This window comes from Mycteria americana, chromosome 8, assembly GCF_035582795.1.
Source record: "Mycteria americana isolate JAX WOST 10 ecotype Jacksonville Zoo and Gardens chromosome 8, USCA_MyAme_1.0, whole genome shotgun sequence".
NCBI classification, from domain to species: domain Eukaryota; kingdom Metazoa; phylum Chordata; class Aves; order Ciconiiformes; family Ciconiidae; genus Mycteria; species Mycteria americana.
The window spans coordinates 7,731,230-7,749,088 of NC_134372.1; the positions used below are offsets into that span (position 1 = coordinate 7,731,230).

At 60.4% G+C, this 17,859-nt stretch overlaps 1 protein-coding gene across 1 annotated transcript; it reads right to left on the reverse strand.

Moving 5' to 3' along the window:
• Window positions 1-30: 30 nt before the first annotated feature.
• TNIP1 (TNFAIP3 interacting protein 1) lies at window positions 31-14,745 on the reverse strand. The gene is made up of 18 exons (XM_075509472.1): window positions 14,635-14,745; window positions 8,583-8,753; window positions 7,444-7,566; window positions 7,054-7,133; window positions 6,750-6,824; window positions 4,470-4,661; window positions 4,187-4,281; window positions 4,026-4,107; window positions 3,706-3,798; window positions 3,393-3,458; window positions 3,091-3,222; window positions 2,880-3,008; window positions 2,439-2,561; window positions 1,994-2,119; window positions 1,599-1,670; window positions 1,250-1,438; window positions 910-1,000; window positions 31-547 (listed from the first exon to the last, which is right to left on the reverse strand). The coding sequence occupies exons 2-18, from the start codon at window positions 8,722-8,724 to the stop codon at window positions 522-524; spliced, it is 1,836 nt and encodes a 611-aa protein (XP_075365587.1). The 5' UTR covers window positions 8,725-8,753; window positions 14,635-14,745; the 3' UTR covers window positions 31-521.
• Window positions 14,746-17,859: the final 3,114 nt, after the last annotated feature.

Sequence of the window (17,859 nt, forward strand, 5' to 3'; positions counted from 1 at the left end):
GTTTTCAGGATAAAACCATAGAGACTCAGCTACACTTCAGTCCTTAAATAAATACAAAGACACCAACCACCCTCAGCCCGGGCTGTGGCTGCGACAGGCATCTGCCTGCAAGCACGGGATCTCCCACCGCTGGGAGAGGCCCCACTGTCACCCGCTCCTCCAGGGGCTGAACTGAAGCCCCTGGACTGGGGCAGCTCCTGGGAAACACCGGCTCCTCTTCCCTGAAGACCTGGCTTGGGTCTACAGCGATGCCAGGCCTGACACCTCACGGGGAAGGGGATGGCCGCAGGGGACTGACCCTGCGTTGGCTGCCACCGTGACGGCACCTCTGGTCCCTCCTTCACACTTTCCTCGTGGGGATGCACTGCCGAGCTGCTCCAGGCCACGGGTGCGGCCACGTCCACTGCATGTCTGCGCACGGGGATAGGCAGCCGGAGGAAGCTCCTAGATATATACACACAGGCACACACACACACCCTACTCCTCTTCCGCTGGTATCGCAGCGCAGCCGGTCCTTGGTGTTAGGGCAATCCGGGACCTGCCTGTTCTGAGACAAGAAAGGGGCAGCACGGGGTGAGTGCGGCTCTTCGTGCCCAGACAAGCCCTACGGGAGGGATGCCAGCCATGGGATGGTCGTTATCCCCGAGGACTGACTGCTATAACCCTGTGGGCTGCTGGGGCTCAGGCTCACGCCTGTCTTCAGATGCTGCGGGGATGGCGGGGGGGATGCAGCAGGGACCAACCCCATGGCAGAATCATCCCCTCGGCTGATCAGAAGTGGGGGCTGAAGGGAAACGGCCACTGCCTGGCAAGCTGTTCCCCCATCCCTCCCCCAAGTGTTCAGCCAACCGCCCAGGGTTTCAGGGTGAAGGACAGGGGTGCTCCCCTCACCGAGGGTCCCAGCCTTACCCAAGTCCTTAGGGACTGGTTTCACCCCAGCCACTGCCTGAGCATTGTCGCTGCGAGCCATGGCGCAGGGCGGGCGCCAGGGGTACTCGGGCTGCAGGGGGAGATGGAACAGAAACAGCAAATATCAGAGAGGTGAATCACAAGGGTGCACTCCATATTCTATTGCCAGGGTGTGAGGAGGAGGAGGAGGATGGGGGCTGAGTGTTCATGTGCCAACAGGACATGTGCTCAGCTCCCTGCTCGGTGACCCTGGAAGAGCTGCTCACTTGGCAGCAAGCCCCAGACCCGCTCGCATGGGACCCTCTGCCCCCACCTCATGCCAGCATGGGTAGATACTCACCGGGGGAAAATGGTGGAAGTTTTGTCCCGGCATGTGCTCACCCGGCATCGCTGGTGGGTATCGGAGCTGCTGCCACTCGTCAAAGCCATGGTACATGGGGTGAGCCACAGGGGAACTGTACTGGCACTGGTACATGGGGCAGGCAGAGCCCAGTGGCCCCGGCTCAGGGTGCAGCCTCTCTCCGGAAGCCTGCGAAGAGCCAGGGGAGATGCTGGGAAGAGCTCTAAGGGCAGCTCGCCGCCACCACCACCCCTTGCCCAGCTCAGAGCTGCCCCTCCAACAGGAGACGAGGGCCTGGCTCACAGCCCCCAGGCCCTTCACCCGGGAAGGGTTTTTCGCCCATCCCCACCTGTTTGTGCTGTTTCAGCAGCTTCTTCACCTTCTCCTTCTCCCGCTGGCAGTCGTCCTTGGAGGCTCGCAGCTGGGAGCAAGAGGGGGTTAGTGCGGAGCCCACCCTGCTACCCCCCATGTCTGTAGGGCAGGGGATGCTGCCATGCCCTGTGGGAATGTCTGCACCCCCTGTCAGACCCCCAGGAGAGGGGCAAGAAGAAGAGACAAGCTAACAGAGATGCTCTGGCAGGGACAAGTGGCAGCAAAACCACCGCTCCGGCCCTTCTGTCCCTGCTCAGCCTCTGTCCTGTGATGGGTACAGGGGCTGTGACGCTGGGGATGAGCACACCTCTGACACCTCCGGGGGGACGTGGGGCTCCCACGGTGCTGCTGGTGGCACCCAGCGCTGCTCACCTGGTTGTTGGAGAGGATCAGCTGCTTCTGCAGCTTCTCCAGCTGCTGCTTCAGCTCTTCCTTCTCCTCGTTCATCCTCTCCCTGTCACTCCGCTCCCGCTGGAAGTCCTCCTCGAAAATTTTCACCTGGCAGGAGGGAGGGGTGTGGGTGCACCTGGCCGAGGGTGGACAGCTCCCCCATGCACCCCCTGCCACTGCATTGCCATCCCTGACCACACCAGCTGTGCTAAGCTCCAGGCATGTGGGTTGGCACAGTGGCCCATGGCTCTGGTCCCTTCAGCTGAAGGCCTGGAGGATCTGAGTTCGGTATCCCCCTCCCCACTACCACAGCACAGACGCCCGCTAGGACTGCTGGGCTGCTCCTGGCCACACCAGGCTCTTTGCTAGCAAGGTCCAGGGCACGTAGCTCCTTCCCTGCCTCCAGCAGCTCCGTATCCTGCCCTACCTGCTGCTTGAGGAGCTCGTTCTGGGTCAGCAGCTCCTGCTGTGGCACCTTCCCCGCCGGCTCCATGGTGGTGCCAAAGATGGGTGGTGGGGAGGCCTGGACATTCAGGGCCTCCTCTAGCGCCTGAAGAGGAAGAGGAGTAGCAGGGAGGGGGGGGTCAGAGCAAGGTGCCGTGCCCATGACATCTTCAGAGGGCCACGGGCACATGCTCAGCATGGGAAGTGGGTATAACTGGGCAAGAGCAAGAGGGACTACAGATCCCCCCATCCTCCTTTCCTGGGAGCCTAAGGAGATGTGGTGGGCATCGTCTGACACAAGCTCCCGCCTGGGCAAGCAGCTGGGCAGGAGGAGGTGGATCAGGGTCAGTTTTGGATTTGAGAGAGAAGAGGATGGAGAACATAAAAGACATTTTGAAGGGAGCGGTTTTGCCCTGGCCCCCACCTTGTTCAGCCTCTGGATCTCCTTCTCCTGGTACTCCCGCTGCCTGGTGACCGGAGCCAGCTGCTCCTGCAGATACCGCATCCTCTGCTGCAGGTCCCTCACCTCCATGGCCAGCCTCTCCTTCTCTGCCTGCAGGACCCAGGGGATGGAGATAAGCCAGGGCAGGGCAATGGGGCCACCAGCTCCCTGCTGCCCTTCCCAAGGGACTCACCTCCTCTGTTTCAATCCGGGACTTGGCTAGGAGCAGCTTGCGGTCGAAATCCCGTTGCTTTTGCTCCCGCTCTGACTCCAGCTCGGTCAGTGCCCTGCGGGCCTCGGCCAACTCCTGGTGCAAGTCTGTGACCTGCCAGGAGGGAGCAGGGACGTTAGCCTGCCCAGACAGACCCACACCAGGGGGAGGAGGCGGCACAGGCAGCCCCAAAACCTTCCCCTGCAGCTGGTCTCCAAGTCTCCCAGCCGGCACCCAGCAGAGGTGTGCCCCCCAAGCACCCAGCTCTAAGCACCCAGCCTTACCTTCTGCTCATACTTCTGCTTTGTGGCTCGGAAGTGCTGATCCCATTGCTTATTCACCTCCAGCAGCTGTGGGGAGAGAGGGACAGCTGAATGGGAGCCCACCCCCTGCCCTGAGCCAGCCACAGTGGTCCCCAGCAGCCTCCTGTTGTGAAAGCACCTTGGAGCTCAGCTAGATAGAAATCCCAGCTCCAACAGTGCTTCCCCGTGGCTCCACAGCCCTGCCCCAGTCTCCCCATGCCATCCCAGCCACGTGTCCCCACCGCGCACTCCCACCCTGCTCCTGGCAGTGCCTCCATCCCAGCCCCATCCTCACCTCCCTGCGCTGGTGCTCCAGGATCTTCACCTTCTTCTCCTTGGCCTCCAGCTCTCCTCTGCCCAGTGCCTTCTCCACCGTGGCTCCGCTCTGCTGGACACACATGGGGGAACCCTAAGGGCTTTTGCAGAGGCTGTGCCTGAGGCTGGCTAAACACGAGCCGGTTCCCCCTACCACAGCCTCCTCCATCCCCTCAAGACCCTGAGAAGTCCTGCTGGTCATACTGGGGACCCGATTAAAATGAGGCCACATTTGCTGATGTGTCAGCAGGCTCCCCGCCTCCTTCCCAGCCCTCTCTGAGGGCAATGCTGCTCCCTCACCTGCTGCTGCTCAGCAGCTTCCCTCTTCCCACTGTCCTGGCTGCTCAGTGTCACCATCCTCCGGAGCTCCTGGTTCTCGCACCTGCGGGCAGGGAGGGCTGGGTCAGCTGGAAGAAGCACCCAGAGCAGTCCCCATCCCCCTCCTCACCACCCACCCTCACCTGAGCTTCTCCAGCACCTGGTTTCTCTGCTCCAGGTCCCGCTCCAGCTTGGTTCGCAGCTCCTTGTTCTCACTGTGCAGCGTCTCACACAGCGTCTGGGGGGCAAACACCGGCAGCATGTGGACCACTGGCCAGCCCCAGGAGCCTGCCTGGCCGCCCACCTCCCACCAAGCCCTGGCATGCGGGTGGGTGTCCACCTTGGGGTGGACAGGGAGGGGCTTGGGGGGGTGGGGGGGGGAAGAGGTAAAAACCCCCATGAAGAGGCCACTCAGCCCTCGCTCACCTGCAGGAATGATGTTCTCTGCTCGTTCTTGTGCACCTTGGAGGCCAGCCGCTTGAGCTCGGAGGCCATGTAGCCCATGCGCACGAAGACCTGGTCCTTGCTTGCCTCCTTGGCACAGCCGCTCAGCGTGCTCTCCAGCTGCTGCAGCTGGGGCAGCAGGTTGGCATCCTCGTTCGGCAGCTGCTCCAAGTCCTGGGGACAGGGAGGGGATGAATTGTGATCAGATCGGTTCAAGGAGCATTGCCAAGTTCCCTCTCGGGGCAGATCAGCCTCGTCTCCCATCCAGGGCTGTGGCAGGGAGCTGGGCCAGCACCGAGACACTCTGCAACAGCCCTCAGTACACTGAAAAATTGTGTCAGCTTTGTAAAAGTTTGATTCCCAGCTGCTGGACATGGGACACCAAGTCCCCGGGTGGAGTGGGACATTATAGCAGCAGCTCTCCCAGCCCAGGGACTCCCTGTGCCCCTTGGCAGTCTGAGCAGACCACGCTCCTGGCTTGCTGATAGCAACAGAGCATCTCTACGCCTGGTTCCTTCTGCCCCTGAGCTCTCCCCGTCAGCACCAAGACTAGAAATTCCAGCTCCTGAGACTGTCCTTTCCATGTATGCCCTGGTCTGTGCCAGGAGCTGAGGTTTGCCATGGGAGGGGTGGTCTTACCCCAGTCCCCATCTTCTCCTTCCTCCTGTTCTCCCTCTGCCTGTGGCTCCCCTGCCGCCGCAGCCTGCCAGGCGCCGGGAACTCGGACTCTTTGGCAGGCGGCAGCCAAGAGAGTGACGCACAGGATTTAAACGGTGGCTGGGAGAGCCCGGGTCAGGGCGCACCCACCAGCGTCAAGGCGCACCCCAACGCACGTATGAGGGGTGTCCCCAACAGGCTCGTCCTCCCCTGGTGTGGCTGGTTAACTCCTCCATTGCCTAGGAGACACTGCCAGCACAACAGAGCCCGGCCCAGCACACGCAGCACTGCCAGGGAGGAGGTGGGGATGCACTGGAACACCTTTGTCCGCTCCGCTCCCAGCCCCGCTGACTCAGCCTGCCACCCGTGGGAATGCCCCAGGCAGCACCGCATGGGGCCAGGAGCCCAGCGTGTCCCCAGCACCCCAGCCCTGGGGTTTACAGCCCCGAAACTACCATGGGAAGGTGTGTGCAGGGCACAGCACAGCCAGCTCCTCCCACCAGCCGCAGCCGGCAAGGGCAGGCAGTGAGGACCCGAGCCCAGCTGAGCGCCTGGGAGCCCAGGTGTGAGCATGGGACCAGCACTCGGCTCAGGCGCCAGCAACCGATCACCAAGCAGATGACACCCTGTTCTCCATCACCCCATGGCTGCACCGCAGGAGGGTCCAGCGAGACTCAACCCCTCCTGGAGCCTCTCTGGCCAATGCAAACAGGGATGTGCAACAAAAGCATGTCCCCTTACTGGCACCATGCAGTGCAAGCTGATGTTCGTCCCCATCCCTCCTCCCCTCCCTTCCAGCATACACAAAAAGCCAGAGCAGGACAGGACGGGGCAGTGCCAGCCAGGGGGACATTCAGGTGGCAGCAAACAGAGCACAGAGAGGTGCTTCGGCTGGGGCAGACCTCGTCAGCAATGATGGGGCTTGGAGACCTGGTCCTCCCACCCAGTGCAGGCATCAAGAGGAGAGCATCAGAGCACTGCTGACAGCTCCTCAGGTCGTCACAGCCCTTCCTGTCACTGTCACATGGCATCTGGAGACAGCAGTGTCCCCATCTGGCTGGGGCTGCTTTGCTGGCCCCATGCCCAGGCAGCCCAGTCAGGCCACTTGTATTCGGGAGCCCTTGCCCTTGGAGGGCAGCCTGTATATTGTCCCCTCTCCCCACCTTGGCCAGGCGAGAGGAGCAGTACATGCTGGGACACACGTGACATCACTCCTGAGCCCTCTGGCCCCAGCGAGACATGGGGAAGACCGGCCATGGGGCTGTGTGGTTCCCCCCTGCCTGCAGACCGGTCAGGTCCCCTCATCTTCATCGGTGGTGGAGGCTGGGCACTGCAGCACGAGCGCTGTCCTGGGGGCCGTATGTGGGGCTGGCTCTGCTCCCCTGGGAACACCCAGGCGCAGTTTGTCCCTCCGCTGTGGTTTGCCCAAGGGCTGCCTTGACATGGGTCCCCCAGCCCTGCCTGTGCCTGCCAGCAGCTACTGCGGCACGCTGCTGCCTGTCTGCACACCCTCCCAGGCCCCCGGTACCACCACCACCACCGCACCAACCAGCTCGACACTCCACCTGCCACCCACCAAACCCCGCAGGCACCACGGCCACTCACCGCTCTCGCTCTCCCGCTCTCCTGGGGAAACCCCTGTGCTTCGACAGCGACAATCTCAAACTCCGAGGAGGATCCCTGCAAGGGGAGGCAGTCAGGTCAGGTATCCCCAGGGAATGGCAACCCAGGATGGCCACTGTGCAGAGGCAGGGACCACCAGGATGGGAGCACAGCAGGGAAGCTGACCCCTCCTTTGAGATGTATCCCCCTTTCTAGAGGCTAAAGGCTGCTTCCTTTTGCTTTAACTAGATGGAGAGTCTCTCCCTCCGCCCACGCCAGCACCAGCTCTCACATTCACCAGACTCACACTTGGAGATTTCCGTGCTTCCACGTCTGGCTGGGCGCTGCCTGGGGCGGCCTGTGTGGAGCTGGGATCAGGGCCGACGGCTGCAGAGAGGGAAGAGGATGTAGCCATGAGTCTTTTGGAGAGCAGGGCCTCTCCCCGCCTGGCGCAGAGATGCAGAGAGCAGACACCCTGTGAGGTCGGGCACCACTGGATGGTTTCTACCCCAGCTATGGGGATGCGACAGAAACCTCCCTCCAGGAGAACGGAGGACAGCAGTGGTTTGATACACTCCAGAGATGACAGGGCTGCAAGAAACCTTCATGAAAGTCTCCTTCGCACCCTCTCCCCTCTCCTGAGCTCAGGATCCTGAGCCATCAGGTTATCACACCCAGTGAGCCTTGCATCTCCTACCTCCAGTTTCCACCAGGTCTTCCAAGGAAGATGATGCCATCAGCATTTTGTTGTCCTTCACGAGGTCCTCTGCCTTCTGCCGCAGCTTGGATGCCTCCACCTGGGACTCCTCCAGCAGCTCTCCTGTTGAGGGCAACAGAAGGATGCTCACCCTCCTTCCCTGAGTGCCTGCCCTGCAGCAGCCCCATCCACGAACACCAAGCCCCCTGCTTGGGTGGAGAACTGCCCAGCACGGTCCTTCTTCATCCAGAAAGAACTTTTCTTGGCCAAATCCAATGGCAAAGCTATATCAGTGGTTCACTTGCTGCAGAGTCCCCCATGCTGACACACAGAGGACTGGTTACAGGAGGCAGCAGGGCAGCACTGCATCTCTCAGAGGTCTCCTCTGCTTCCCAGAAGAGACAAATTTAAGCCTAGGTGGTGGACCTAGGAGTCCAGCCTGCCTGCTTTGGGGTCTGGCACCGGCAATGCACTCTTCTCCGCACCCCAGGCGGCTGCTCCCATGTCAGCAGGTCCCGGTCCCAGGTAGGGGCACGGCAACGCAACGGGAATCACGAGGCAGGTGGAAATTCAGCTGCAGAAGCAGGACTCGAAAGCGGAAGTTGGGTCACGAGACCGAAAACAAAACCGGGGGTGGGTGGGGGAAGGCAGCCAAGGAGGAGAAAGGGGGTGGCATGACTCGGCTGGGGCATTTCAATGCCAGCATGTCCCTGCCGCTGCAGGAAGCATCAAAAGGGTCTTTGAGCAGCACCCAGGAAAAGCCCCTGACCCGACAGGGGTTGTGGGAAGTGGGGGCTTTCATCAAAGGCAGAACAGATCCCGGCATCTGCGACCTGCCACTGCAGGACTCCGAGAAGCTGACCTTGCTCCCTCACTTGCCTTTTTTTCAGCCACTTATCCCACCATAAAGCACTCCAGGAGTTCAGCAAAAGCCTTGCTCCCTCTGCACCGCTGTGTGAAAAAGCCCAGGCATCCTGCTCAACCCCCAGGACGGGGAGAGCTTTGCTACTGCCCCAGTGCCAAGAGCCCCAGCTTCTTATAGCACCCTTCCTAAACAGAGCAAGAAAGCCCCAGGCTCGGTGGGCACAGGCTGAGCTGCCCCAAAGGCGAGCCTCATCCCCCAGCCACACAGCAGTTACCGATAGACTTGATCCCCTGCATCTTCTCCTTCAGCCGCGTGTTCTCCTCCACCAGCCGCTCAAAGGCCGTGGATCCATTCTCCTCCGTCCCCCCACCGGGGTCGTAGATGCGGTAGGGTCCTCTCCCTTCCATGCCCGCCATTCAGTCACCTACCTCCCAGCCAGGCATCCCTGCAAGGCAACAGAGCACGGCGTCACCTTCCCCTGGCCCCAGACAGCGCCGTGGTCCCTTGGTCCCAACCATGCAGGGGTCCGAGGTGCCACACGGACGGAGGCAGGGCTGCCCCACTGCTCACTGGCCAGAGGAGAAGTGTTCCAGGTGAAGGCACTTCCCTCTCCAGCCCTGCTTGGGGTGAACGTGCCAGGGTGACTCACGGCCATGAGAAGTGTCATGCGAGGAGGCATCACCAGCACCCCCACCCGAGGCTGGCTCTCACCCCTGTGGGGTGCGGGAGTCCCCGAGGAAGCCGCAGCCACCTGCCCCTGCATCTCCATGGGGATGCAGACACAGTCCAGGAGCATCCACCCACACCAATGTGGACCCAGGCACCATCACCAGCGATATTTTTGGGGGGCAGAAAGGGTTGCGGGGGGCTGTTTGGGGAGGGGCAGTGTCTGCAGCTGCAAAAGCCTTAACCCACAGCTGGTGGGCTGTTTGGGCAGCACCAGGGAGGGTAGACGAGCCCCAGCAGCCAGGCAGGTACCTGGTCTGCCCTCCGGCTCAGCCAGAGAAACCAGTTGCCAACGGCATGGCTTCCCAAATCGGGACACAGGGAACGGCCAGGCACGTGCCGGGCCGGGAGCAAAGTACGAGGAGAGGAAACACCCGCACGCAGCGTGCTATTTGCTTTTCTAATTCCTTACATTCGCGGGTGACCCAAGGCCTCCCTCTTGCTGAGGTCTGGCCTGGAGACAGCCAGGCAGCATCCCAGCCCCAGGTCTCGCCCATCTCCTGGGGGTGATAAAGCAGCTGCTGTGAATTACGGCCCAACTTATCATCAAAAATACTGCCCCTCACCCCGGATGCCAGCTCGCTATAAAGTGGGGCAGCGTGGCAGCCGAGACGGCCCTGGGGGCGATGCCAGCCAGAGCTGGGGTGCTGCCTGCAGTGCCAGCTGTGGGGGGCACCACGGGAGCACCTGTGGACACCCCCAAGTGCTCCTCCACCCAGCCAAGGCAGCTGGGAGCTTGTGAGCAGGAGGGGGCCACGGGGGGACCATTTAGAAAGAGGAAGAGGGGACGCCTGTACCTGAAACCATCTCAACCTCAGACTAATGCTCATGCCACGAGCGATCCGGGCTGATCACCAGTTTAGATGACCTGCCTGCGAGGGAGCGGCAGGGACTTTCCAGATGACAACTGCCACCTGGCAGCATCCACAACTGGAGCGGCAATTAACGCCCGCCTCGGCGGCAGGTAATTACGCACGGCCTCAGCAGCAGTCCATTTTTGGGAGATGCATCTGTCGGCAGGTCTCACCTTCCTCCTGCTCTGCGGGTGCTGCCAAAATCGCCCACGGCCCCACACAGGGAGCTGGCAGCCCCATCCCAAGCAGCTGGAGGGGGTGACCGCCGGGAGCTGCCCAGCTGCAGGGCAGGCCAAGCAGCAGCTATTTCTGGAGCCCATAGCAGCTGACAGGAAGCTGCAGAAGAACCAGGGCAGTTTCCATGCCGTGGGTCCCAGCACCAGGCAGCATCGCCACAGCCGGTACGAAATCCCCCCGACCCCCTGCCGCGGGACAAGGAAAACTCCCCGAGCAGACCTGCTGGTGGGCAGGACGGAGCCCAGCGTGGTGGGGCAGCACGCACGTGGCCCTGGGACCCAGTGGCACCCCCACCACAGGGAAATGCCATCACCTGTGGCCGTGCTACCCGCCTGGCCAGCCAGCCTGGCGGAGGATGGGGACAATGTCACAGGCAGGCTGGGGACCTGAGGCTCTCTCACCAGCGTCTGGTCACCATGTGCTGCTCCAGATGCAAACCTGGGGCTCTGGGAGGAGCTGGTTAGCAGAGCAATCTTACAGTGAGCATCTCACAGGGTGTCTGTGTCCTCTGCCAGGACAAACCCAGATGTGAGTCGGGGAAGGTGGGGAAAAGTTGCCCTCTCACATGGCATCCTTGCCCTGTGTGGCTTTGCAGCAGCCTGAAATACCAGCCCCCGTTTTCTTGCACTCCAGACCCCAAAGCGGTCGGTTTTCCACCTCACCCTGTGGCACACGTGTGGGAGGTCCCCTACCCCTGCGCGTCCCTGCCCGCAAGGCAATGCGGCACCAAACACCCAAACCCAAGCTGCACTGACCACCTTGCCGACCGGCGGAGCTCACCCACAGCGACCTCATATTCTTCCAGATGGATGAAGCCACTGAAAGCCTCTGCTGTTCCCAGTTCTCATGGTTTTATCAATGATTTTTCTACCCAAGGTCTGCACCCCACCAGGCAGACGGCAGCAGAGGGGTCGCTGGAGCTGTTTTGAAACAGCAGCTGGAGAGAGGAATTGAACAATCCCCAGCTGACAGAAGCACAGGCCAGCCACAAATTCACCAGCAAACAAGACCCAGTAAAAGGGGAGGGCTTCTGCAGCATCCGAGTCCATCGCCAGGGTCAGGGCAGGTTTGCCCAGCGGGGAGGAACAGCCCCATTTCTACAAGGAGCCGCTGGGACTGAGCCATCACCCTGGGGACAGGACCCTGGACCAGGTCACTGTTCCCAGTCCTGGTTTGTTTTTTTTTCCTTAAGAGTTCTGAAAGGTGAGATTTGCAGTGGAAAATCTCATGTTTAAATAAAAACACCAGGGGAGGAGAGAAAGGACTATAGACGAGCACTTAACGATAGTTAGAAACGCAAACAAGACTACCACAAACTCCAGAAGAAACCACCGAATCACGAAAAAACGCTTATTTTTTGCCAATCAACAGTTTCTAAGCTAATCTGATGGTATTTCACAGCCCCGGGGGTTGAGGGCCAGCCACGGACCATGGCTGCCTGGGTATAGCTCACCAGCTCCGTGCCCAGCCGCCGGCAGAGGCTGCCAGACACTGCGGTCGCCTGTGGGCGTTGCTGGTTGCAAGTGGGGGACTGAGACCTTTAGGTAGTAAATTTTTATGACAACTCAGCAAAAGGAGAGAATGAGACAGCGAGAGGGCAGGGGAGACTCCCAGGAGAAGATGAAAGCAGGGTATTTAAATAGCTGTGTAGCGGCTTGGGAGTGAGCTGACACTGTGTAGCTGTGGCCAGACTGTTCCCCGCTGTCACCCAGGAAGATGTGCATCACCAGCACCACAGCCATCGCTGCACCGGCCACGCAGAAGTGGTAGAAGGAAATGATTCCTGCTTTAAAATTACTTAACAGCTTAAGACACTAAGGCGGAGGATGCAAATCCTGCACAGCGAGCGGGCTGGCACCACTGGAGGTTTGCTTTCGGCAGTGAGCCCCAGGAGACCAGCCTGCCGAAGCCATGGGCTTGGCAGCCCATCAATTCCCATCCCATGATCCGTGGTGGGGGCTCGGCCCAGCCTTTAGGAAAACGGGGTTTTCCTTACTCTGGCATGCAACAATCCCAGAAAGTCTCCTCCCCTCCAGGACTGCATGAGGCGAAAGCAAATCCCTGCAGGCTGCCAGCATCGTTTTCCTGGGACTGGGGCTGCCGGGTCCCTGGCATCCCTCCTCCTCAGAGGAAAAGCAAAAGCCACTCAAGATAGACACTATGGAGGAATTTTTTTTGTTTAATCATTTTACTGGAATTCAGCAAAATGCCACAGCCCCCATCCCAGTCTCTTTTCCTCTCCAGAGCTCCAGCAAGCTCCCCAGCCCCAGGGACAACCATTCCTGGGCTGGTCTCATTTGAAGCGAAGCAAAAGCAGAGCTGGCTTTAGGAGGAATCAATAACAAGGAGAGTTTCTGGGCACTGCAGTCCAGAAAACTGGACTCCCTGTGCTGGGAGTTACAAAAGAAGAGGAAAGTAGGTATTGCAAGGCTCAGATCTTAAAGGCAAAGGTCTGAACCTCCACTTCAAGCATTTGTCTTCCCAGCCTGGCCAGCCGAAGAGAGAGGGTAGGAAAGGCAAGAGCCCCATCCAAAACGCAGCGGATGTTATAGATGTGCTCCAGCCAGAAATCCCACCCTCGCCTGAGAAACCCACGTCCTGCAGAAGCTTCACAAAACAACCTGCTTCCGATGAGATTGCTCACAGTGGGGCATTTCCCCACTCGGAGCCAGGTTTACAAACACGGGGAACCACACGCAGCTGCGGAGCTCCTCACCATGGTCCAAGCTCTGGCGCAGGCAGGACAGGCAGCCAGACTTGGTGATGGTGCTCCCCTGGGCAGCACAGTGGTGTTTTACGTGAGACCCTGCCTTCTGCTGCAAGGACATCTCGCTTCATGCTGCCTGCTCTGTTTCTTCCCCCTGCAGAGCTCAGTAGCATCATGGCTGCTTGTCACAGCACTCAAAAGCAGAGCAAGGCACAGCCACCCCTTTTCCTTGCAGCTCCAGCATAACCTGGGCTACTCCTGTCCAGCCTGGTGTGCTTCAGCCGGGCAACAACCAAGCAGCAGTTGCAACCAAGCGGCACTGCAAAGCTACACCAGCAGAGCTACCTCTGTCACCCAAAGCGTAAGAATTGTTGCTTTAAAACGAAATCTGCAATGCCACAAGAGTTCAGCTTCTTCCACCCACGAGTGTTTTGTACCAGCTGCTGGCAAGCAACGACCCACGGCCCTGTGCCAAAGAGGTCTGTTTGGCACAGGTCAGGCTGAAAGGGCATCATGGGACTTCTTGCAGAGCCAGGAACGATGCCAAAGGCTGCAAAAAGCCTCTCCTCTTTGCTTATTGTTTCCTTCGCCTCGCCACAGAGACAGCTCTCAAGGACGAGACCGGCTGGAGCCTTCCTGCCTCCAGAACCTGGCCCAGAAGTCAAAGTCCGGCCTCCCAGCTCCAGCGCTTCAGCTGCCTTTGCCAGTGCTCTCAATGAAATCGGCACTCCAAAAGAGCTTGTGGCAGCGGAACAGCTCTTACTCACCCAAGCAGATGGAAATAACGAGTAACGGGGAAGGTTGCATTTGCCCCCCCAACACAAGGAGCAACCTGTGCCCAGGGGCACTGAGGAATGGGACAGCCACATCTCCAAGGGGCTGCAGGTCCTCACCAAGTCCCATCCAGAGCTATTTTCACCCAAAAGCAGGGCTGACAGGCAGCATCTTTCTTTCCTCTGCCCTCAGCAGGGGCCTTAGCCTGGAACTGAGGGAGAGGAGACGGGCCGGCAGGCTGTGCCCCCCCTCCCCTCAGGAGGGGTGCAGGCTGCCACCCCCACGCTGGCCGTTCCCGCCTCTGGGTCCGCAGCCGCTGTGGAGGGACTCTTCCATCGACTCCTCCTTGGAGCCGCGGCCGCCCACAGCCCCCGGGCTGGGATCCACGCACCGAGCCTGCCCGAGGCGGGACCGCAAGCCCAGCGGTAGCCAGAAGACAGATGCGTGGGCCTGGGGAAACGCCGGGGTTGTGTAAGGCAGAGCAAGGGGAGGAGCGAGCCCGGGGTTCAGCCCGGGGTACGGCAGCGGTGCGGGGCTGCCCGCCCCACGGGACCAGCACCCTGGGCCCGCCCGGGCCGGTGGGCGGGGGGTCCCCCCACACCGGCACCTCTCCGAGCCGTTCTCCTCTCCTCCCCCGGGCATTGCCACCGCCGGTGAACCCCGGCTCCCCCGCAACCACCCTGCCCTTTCGGGAGCGGCGAGGGGAGCCGGCAGCCCCTGCCCTATCCCGAGAGCGGGGAGACTAAGGCACAGCACGACTATCGCAGCACCCGGGCCGGCCCCGGAGCACCTCCCCGGGGGACGGCGCGGCCCCGGCCCCCTCCAGGGTTTCACCTCGGCCGCCCGTGGAAATCGACAGCCCGGGAACCGGCCAGATACGGCCAACGCGCAGCCCCGAGCCCCGCCGGCCCCTCCCCACCGCCGGGACCCCTCGCTGGGGCGGCATGACCCAGTTACCCAGGCGCCATCCCCGGTGCCCGGTAAGACCCCGGTGCCCTAGGCAGGGCCCCGTACCGCTCCGAGCTCACCTGCCAGCGTGCCCCCGAGGAGGGGCAGGTGCCGGTGCTGCTGCCGCTGCCAGTACCGGTACCGGTACCGCCCCGCTCCGCCACCAGCACGGGAGGAAGCGGGGGGGGGGGCCAGCGGTTCCGCCCCCGGGAAATTCCCAGCCTGACGGACAGGCGCCGCAGCCAATCGGCGCGGCGCGGAGTCTATAAAGAAGAGGGCGGGGAGGCCGTGTGTGGCCGGTCATGGTGGAGGGGCGGCTGTCGGTGCTGTTGTCCGTGCCGGGGTCCCTGGGGCTGCGCGGGGTCCCGCGGACCTGCCCGGCATAGTGGGGCCCTGGGAGGTGGAAGGAGCCGGCCTGCCTCCGCCTTAGGGGGGTTTGGGCTCGTTGGGGAGCGGCAGGCCTGAGCCCAGCAGCGGCTCCCCCTGCTTATCGAGAGACAAAATGGCGGGGCCGAGGGGAGGGCAGGGCCCAACCGCGGCGCCTTCCTGCCGGGGGGGCGGAGGAGCCCCCTTGCGCCCCCGGTGCCGCTTGTGGAGTGCAGCCGGTTTGGGGTGTGGAGGGATAGCTGAGAGGAGACGGTGCTGAGGAGACCCCGGGTCCTCGGCCGCTCTGTCAGGTGGGCTGCGGTGGTCCCAGGCTCTCCCCTGAGGCTTGTGTGCTCCCACGGGCCTGCTGAGGCTGACCAGATCTTTCCTCCTCGGCAGCTGAGGCAGGGAGAATTCCCCACTGAGCTTGTGTTTCTGAGTTACGTTACACAAGGAAATTACACCCCCCAGCTGGAGTGTATATTATCGGCGGTGCTTTTCCGCTGTGCTGCTGCTTTGATTATTGTGCATTTGTGAACAACAGAAAGCATCCAGAGGAGCAGGAACCACAGGGAACACCTTCTGGTTTCACATAGCTCTTTGCGACTTGCTCCGTAGCTACCTGATTTTCTTGTGTTGGTTTTGCCACAAGGAAGGTGTGTTTTTTATATATATATATATATATACACACAACAAACCAGAAGCAAAGAAAACCTGCTGTAAGCAGAGATGCTGCTTGCTCTCTGCCTGTACTCCTGACATTTCTTCCTTTCTGTAGGTGACTGCTGCTGGCCTCACGGAGGTGTCCTTCACTGGTGGTCGTGCTGTTTCCAGCTGTACCAGTTCTGACTTCCTACTCAGTTCAGACAGTTCCACTGCTTCTTGGCAATTTGATGGTTTTTTGGGTTGTAAAAATTAAAAAAAACAAACTCCTTTCCCTGACTGCCCTTTATTCCAACCAGGACGTTGTGCTGGCTGCCTGTCTGGGTTATGAGACAGCTCAGCGGGTGCTGGGACCGTGATATGCTCTTTGGCTGTGGTCACGTCCAAGGTCTCAACTGGGGATGAGACGGGAGGACCCCACACACAGGCAACATCTTCCCTTTTGTTCCCCAAAGGGCTTGTTTCACCCCAGAAGCCCAGTGCTATTCTGTAAACCCTTGGAAAACCTGGCTTCAAAGCTAAGTGCAGTCCCACAGAACCAGAAAGCGTCTTGTTTATAAGATAATGTCTCAGCTTGCGAAAAATAGCCAAACCCTGCTCTATTTCTGTGAGGAGAGGAGGAGGGTGGCATGGTTTGGCTTTGCAGCACTCCAGGCTGATAGCTGAAAAGCTGACTGCCTTCCCCTTGCTCCGTCTTGGGCACGCTCGCACCGAAAAAAGCATCGCTCTACTCACCTGGCCAGGTCACGGAGGGGCTCAGGGGGGGCGCGAGCCCTTTGGGCCAGGCGCTCTCCGGCTGCGATCACCAAATGCAGGAAGGCTGGCCCAGCTGAGCTTAATTTTAGGCATGGAGAAGGGGAATTCCCCATGATGGAGGTCCCAGACAGCCTCTGCGTGGTTTTGATAGGGAGCCAGGCACTGCTTAAAGGGCTCTCCTGTGTCGTTCCTTCTAGGGGCTGCTGAGCAGTGTCAGGTATTAGTCAGCAAAAGGAGGAAGGGGGCGGCTGTCGTGGAGGCTGTGATTCACTTTTGGACAACAGGAGAGCCTGGTTACATCATTACGTCTCCTCGCCTGGTTTCTGAGCGCCTTCACCAGGTTTGCAAACATGTTGTGCTTCTCCCCAGGGAAACTGCTGCATCTTGCGAGAGGCATTGTCATTGTCCCACGCGTGTTTCCATCCCATTCTTGTCCATCTCTGGAGTCAGAACAGGATGCGTGTTCCTGGGGGAGCGGGGAAGAGCTGGCTCTGCTGGTGGAGCCGGACTGGTGATGCTGTGCCAGGGTTGCAGGTAGTCCCTGGAAATGATCCACCAAGACAACTGATGGTCAGAACCAAGGCTGGTGCTGGAATAAACACCAAGGATTTAAGTGTTTCTATTTTACAGAGGCTGATTCCAGCTCTCCAGCTCCTCGCCAGCAGGCACAAAGTTGTACCTGGCAGGGCGTTTGGTCTACACTCGCCAGGCGTGAACTGCGAGGCCTGAAAAGCGCCTTGCTTTAGTCCAGCTGGTTTGGGTGGTGGGAGCATGGGTGCTTGGCAGGAGGGGTGAGGAGCCACGGGGTCTGGGGCCTGCCTGCAGCCTAGGTACCCATGGAGGTGGTCGGTCGATGGCATGCTCTCACCCAATGCCTCTCCACCTCTCTAGCCAGCTACTCTGTGTTTCTACCTGTGGTTGCCAGCTCGGGCTGGCCCAAATGCCAGGACAAATTTCACTATGAAAACCAAAGGCTCTTGGTCCCATTGGTTCTTCCTCATTCCTTTGGTCCTGCCGGCTCCCAGGAGAGAAAACTCACCTGACAGCAGCTGTGATCCATGAGCACGCCTGCGTAGCTGTGAAGATGTGCTCATAGCTGACAGTTTTACATACTAGGGTTTTTTTTGGCATGGCGCGTTGGGTTCAGCACCTTCAGCGGAGGCTCGTTCACATGAAGGCACCCTGATTGCTTCTGTGTTTATGGCTGTGCTGCGGGAAATGGGGCGAGAAGGAGCACAGGCCACAGGTGGGGGTGGCGGAGCTCTCCTGTCCTCTGCTCCCGCTTGTTTCGGTTCAGGACTAGCTTCCTCCACGTTGACCCCACTCAGGGGTGAGCAGGGTGGGCCTTTTGCGTGTCTGGTGGTGTGAATCCCAAGTGGAAATGGCCCAGCAGCCCAAGGCGCCCAGTAAATCCACCTGCCCTCAATGCTGCTGGGCGAAGGGAGTGCATTTCAACCCTAACGGGGCGATGGGGCCTGCCAGGGCCTGGCTGTCACGGGTGGCTGTGCCGGGGAGCTGGC

Bases quoted from the DNA above. Each gene is read 5' to 3' on its own strand.
- TNIP1 (XM_075509472.1), bottom strand. From the start codon at position 8,724: ATGGCGGGCATGGAAGGGAGAGGACCCTACCGCATCTACGACCCCGGT. The intron at 7,134-7,443 runs GTAGGAGATGCA...CCCTCTCTGCAG, and splicing joins AGACCTGGTGGAAACTGGAG to CCGTCGGCCCTGATCCCAGC. The intron at 6,825-7,053 runs GTGAGTCTGGTG...CTCCCCTTGCAG, and splicing joins AAGCACGGAAATCTCCAAGT to GGATCCTCCTCGGAGTTTGA.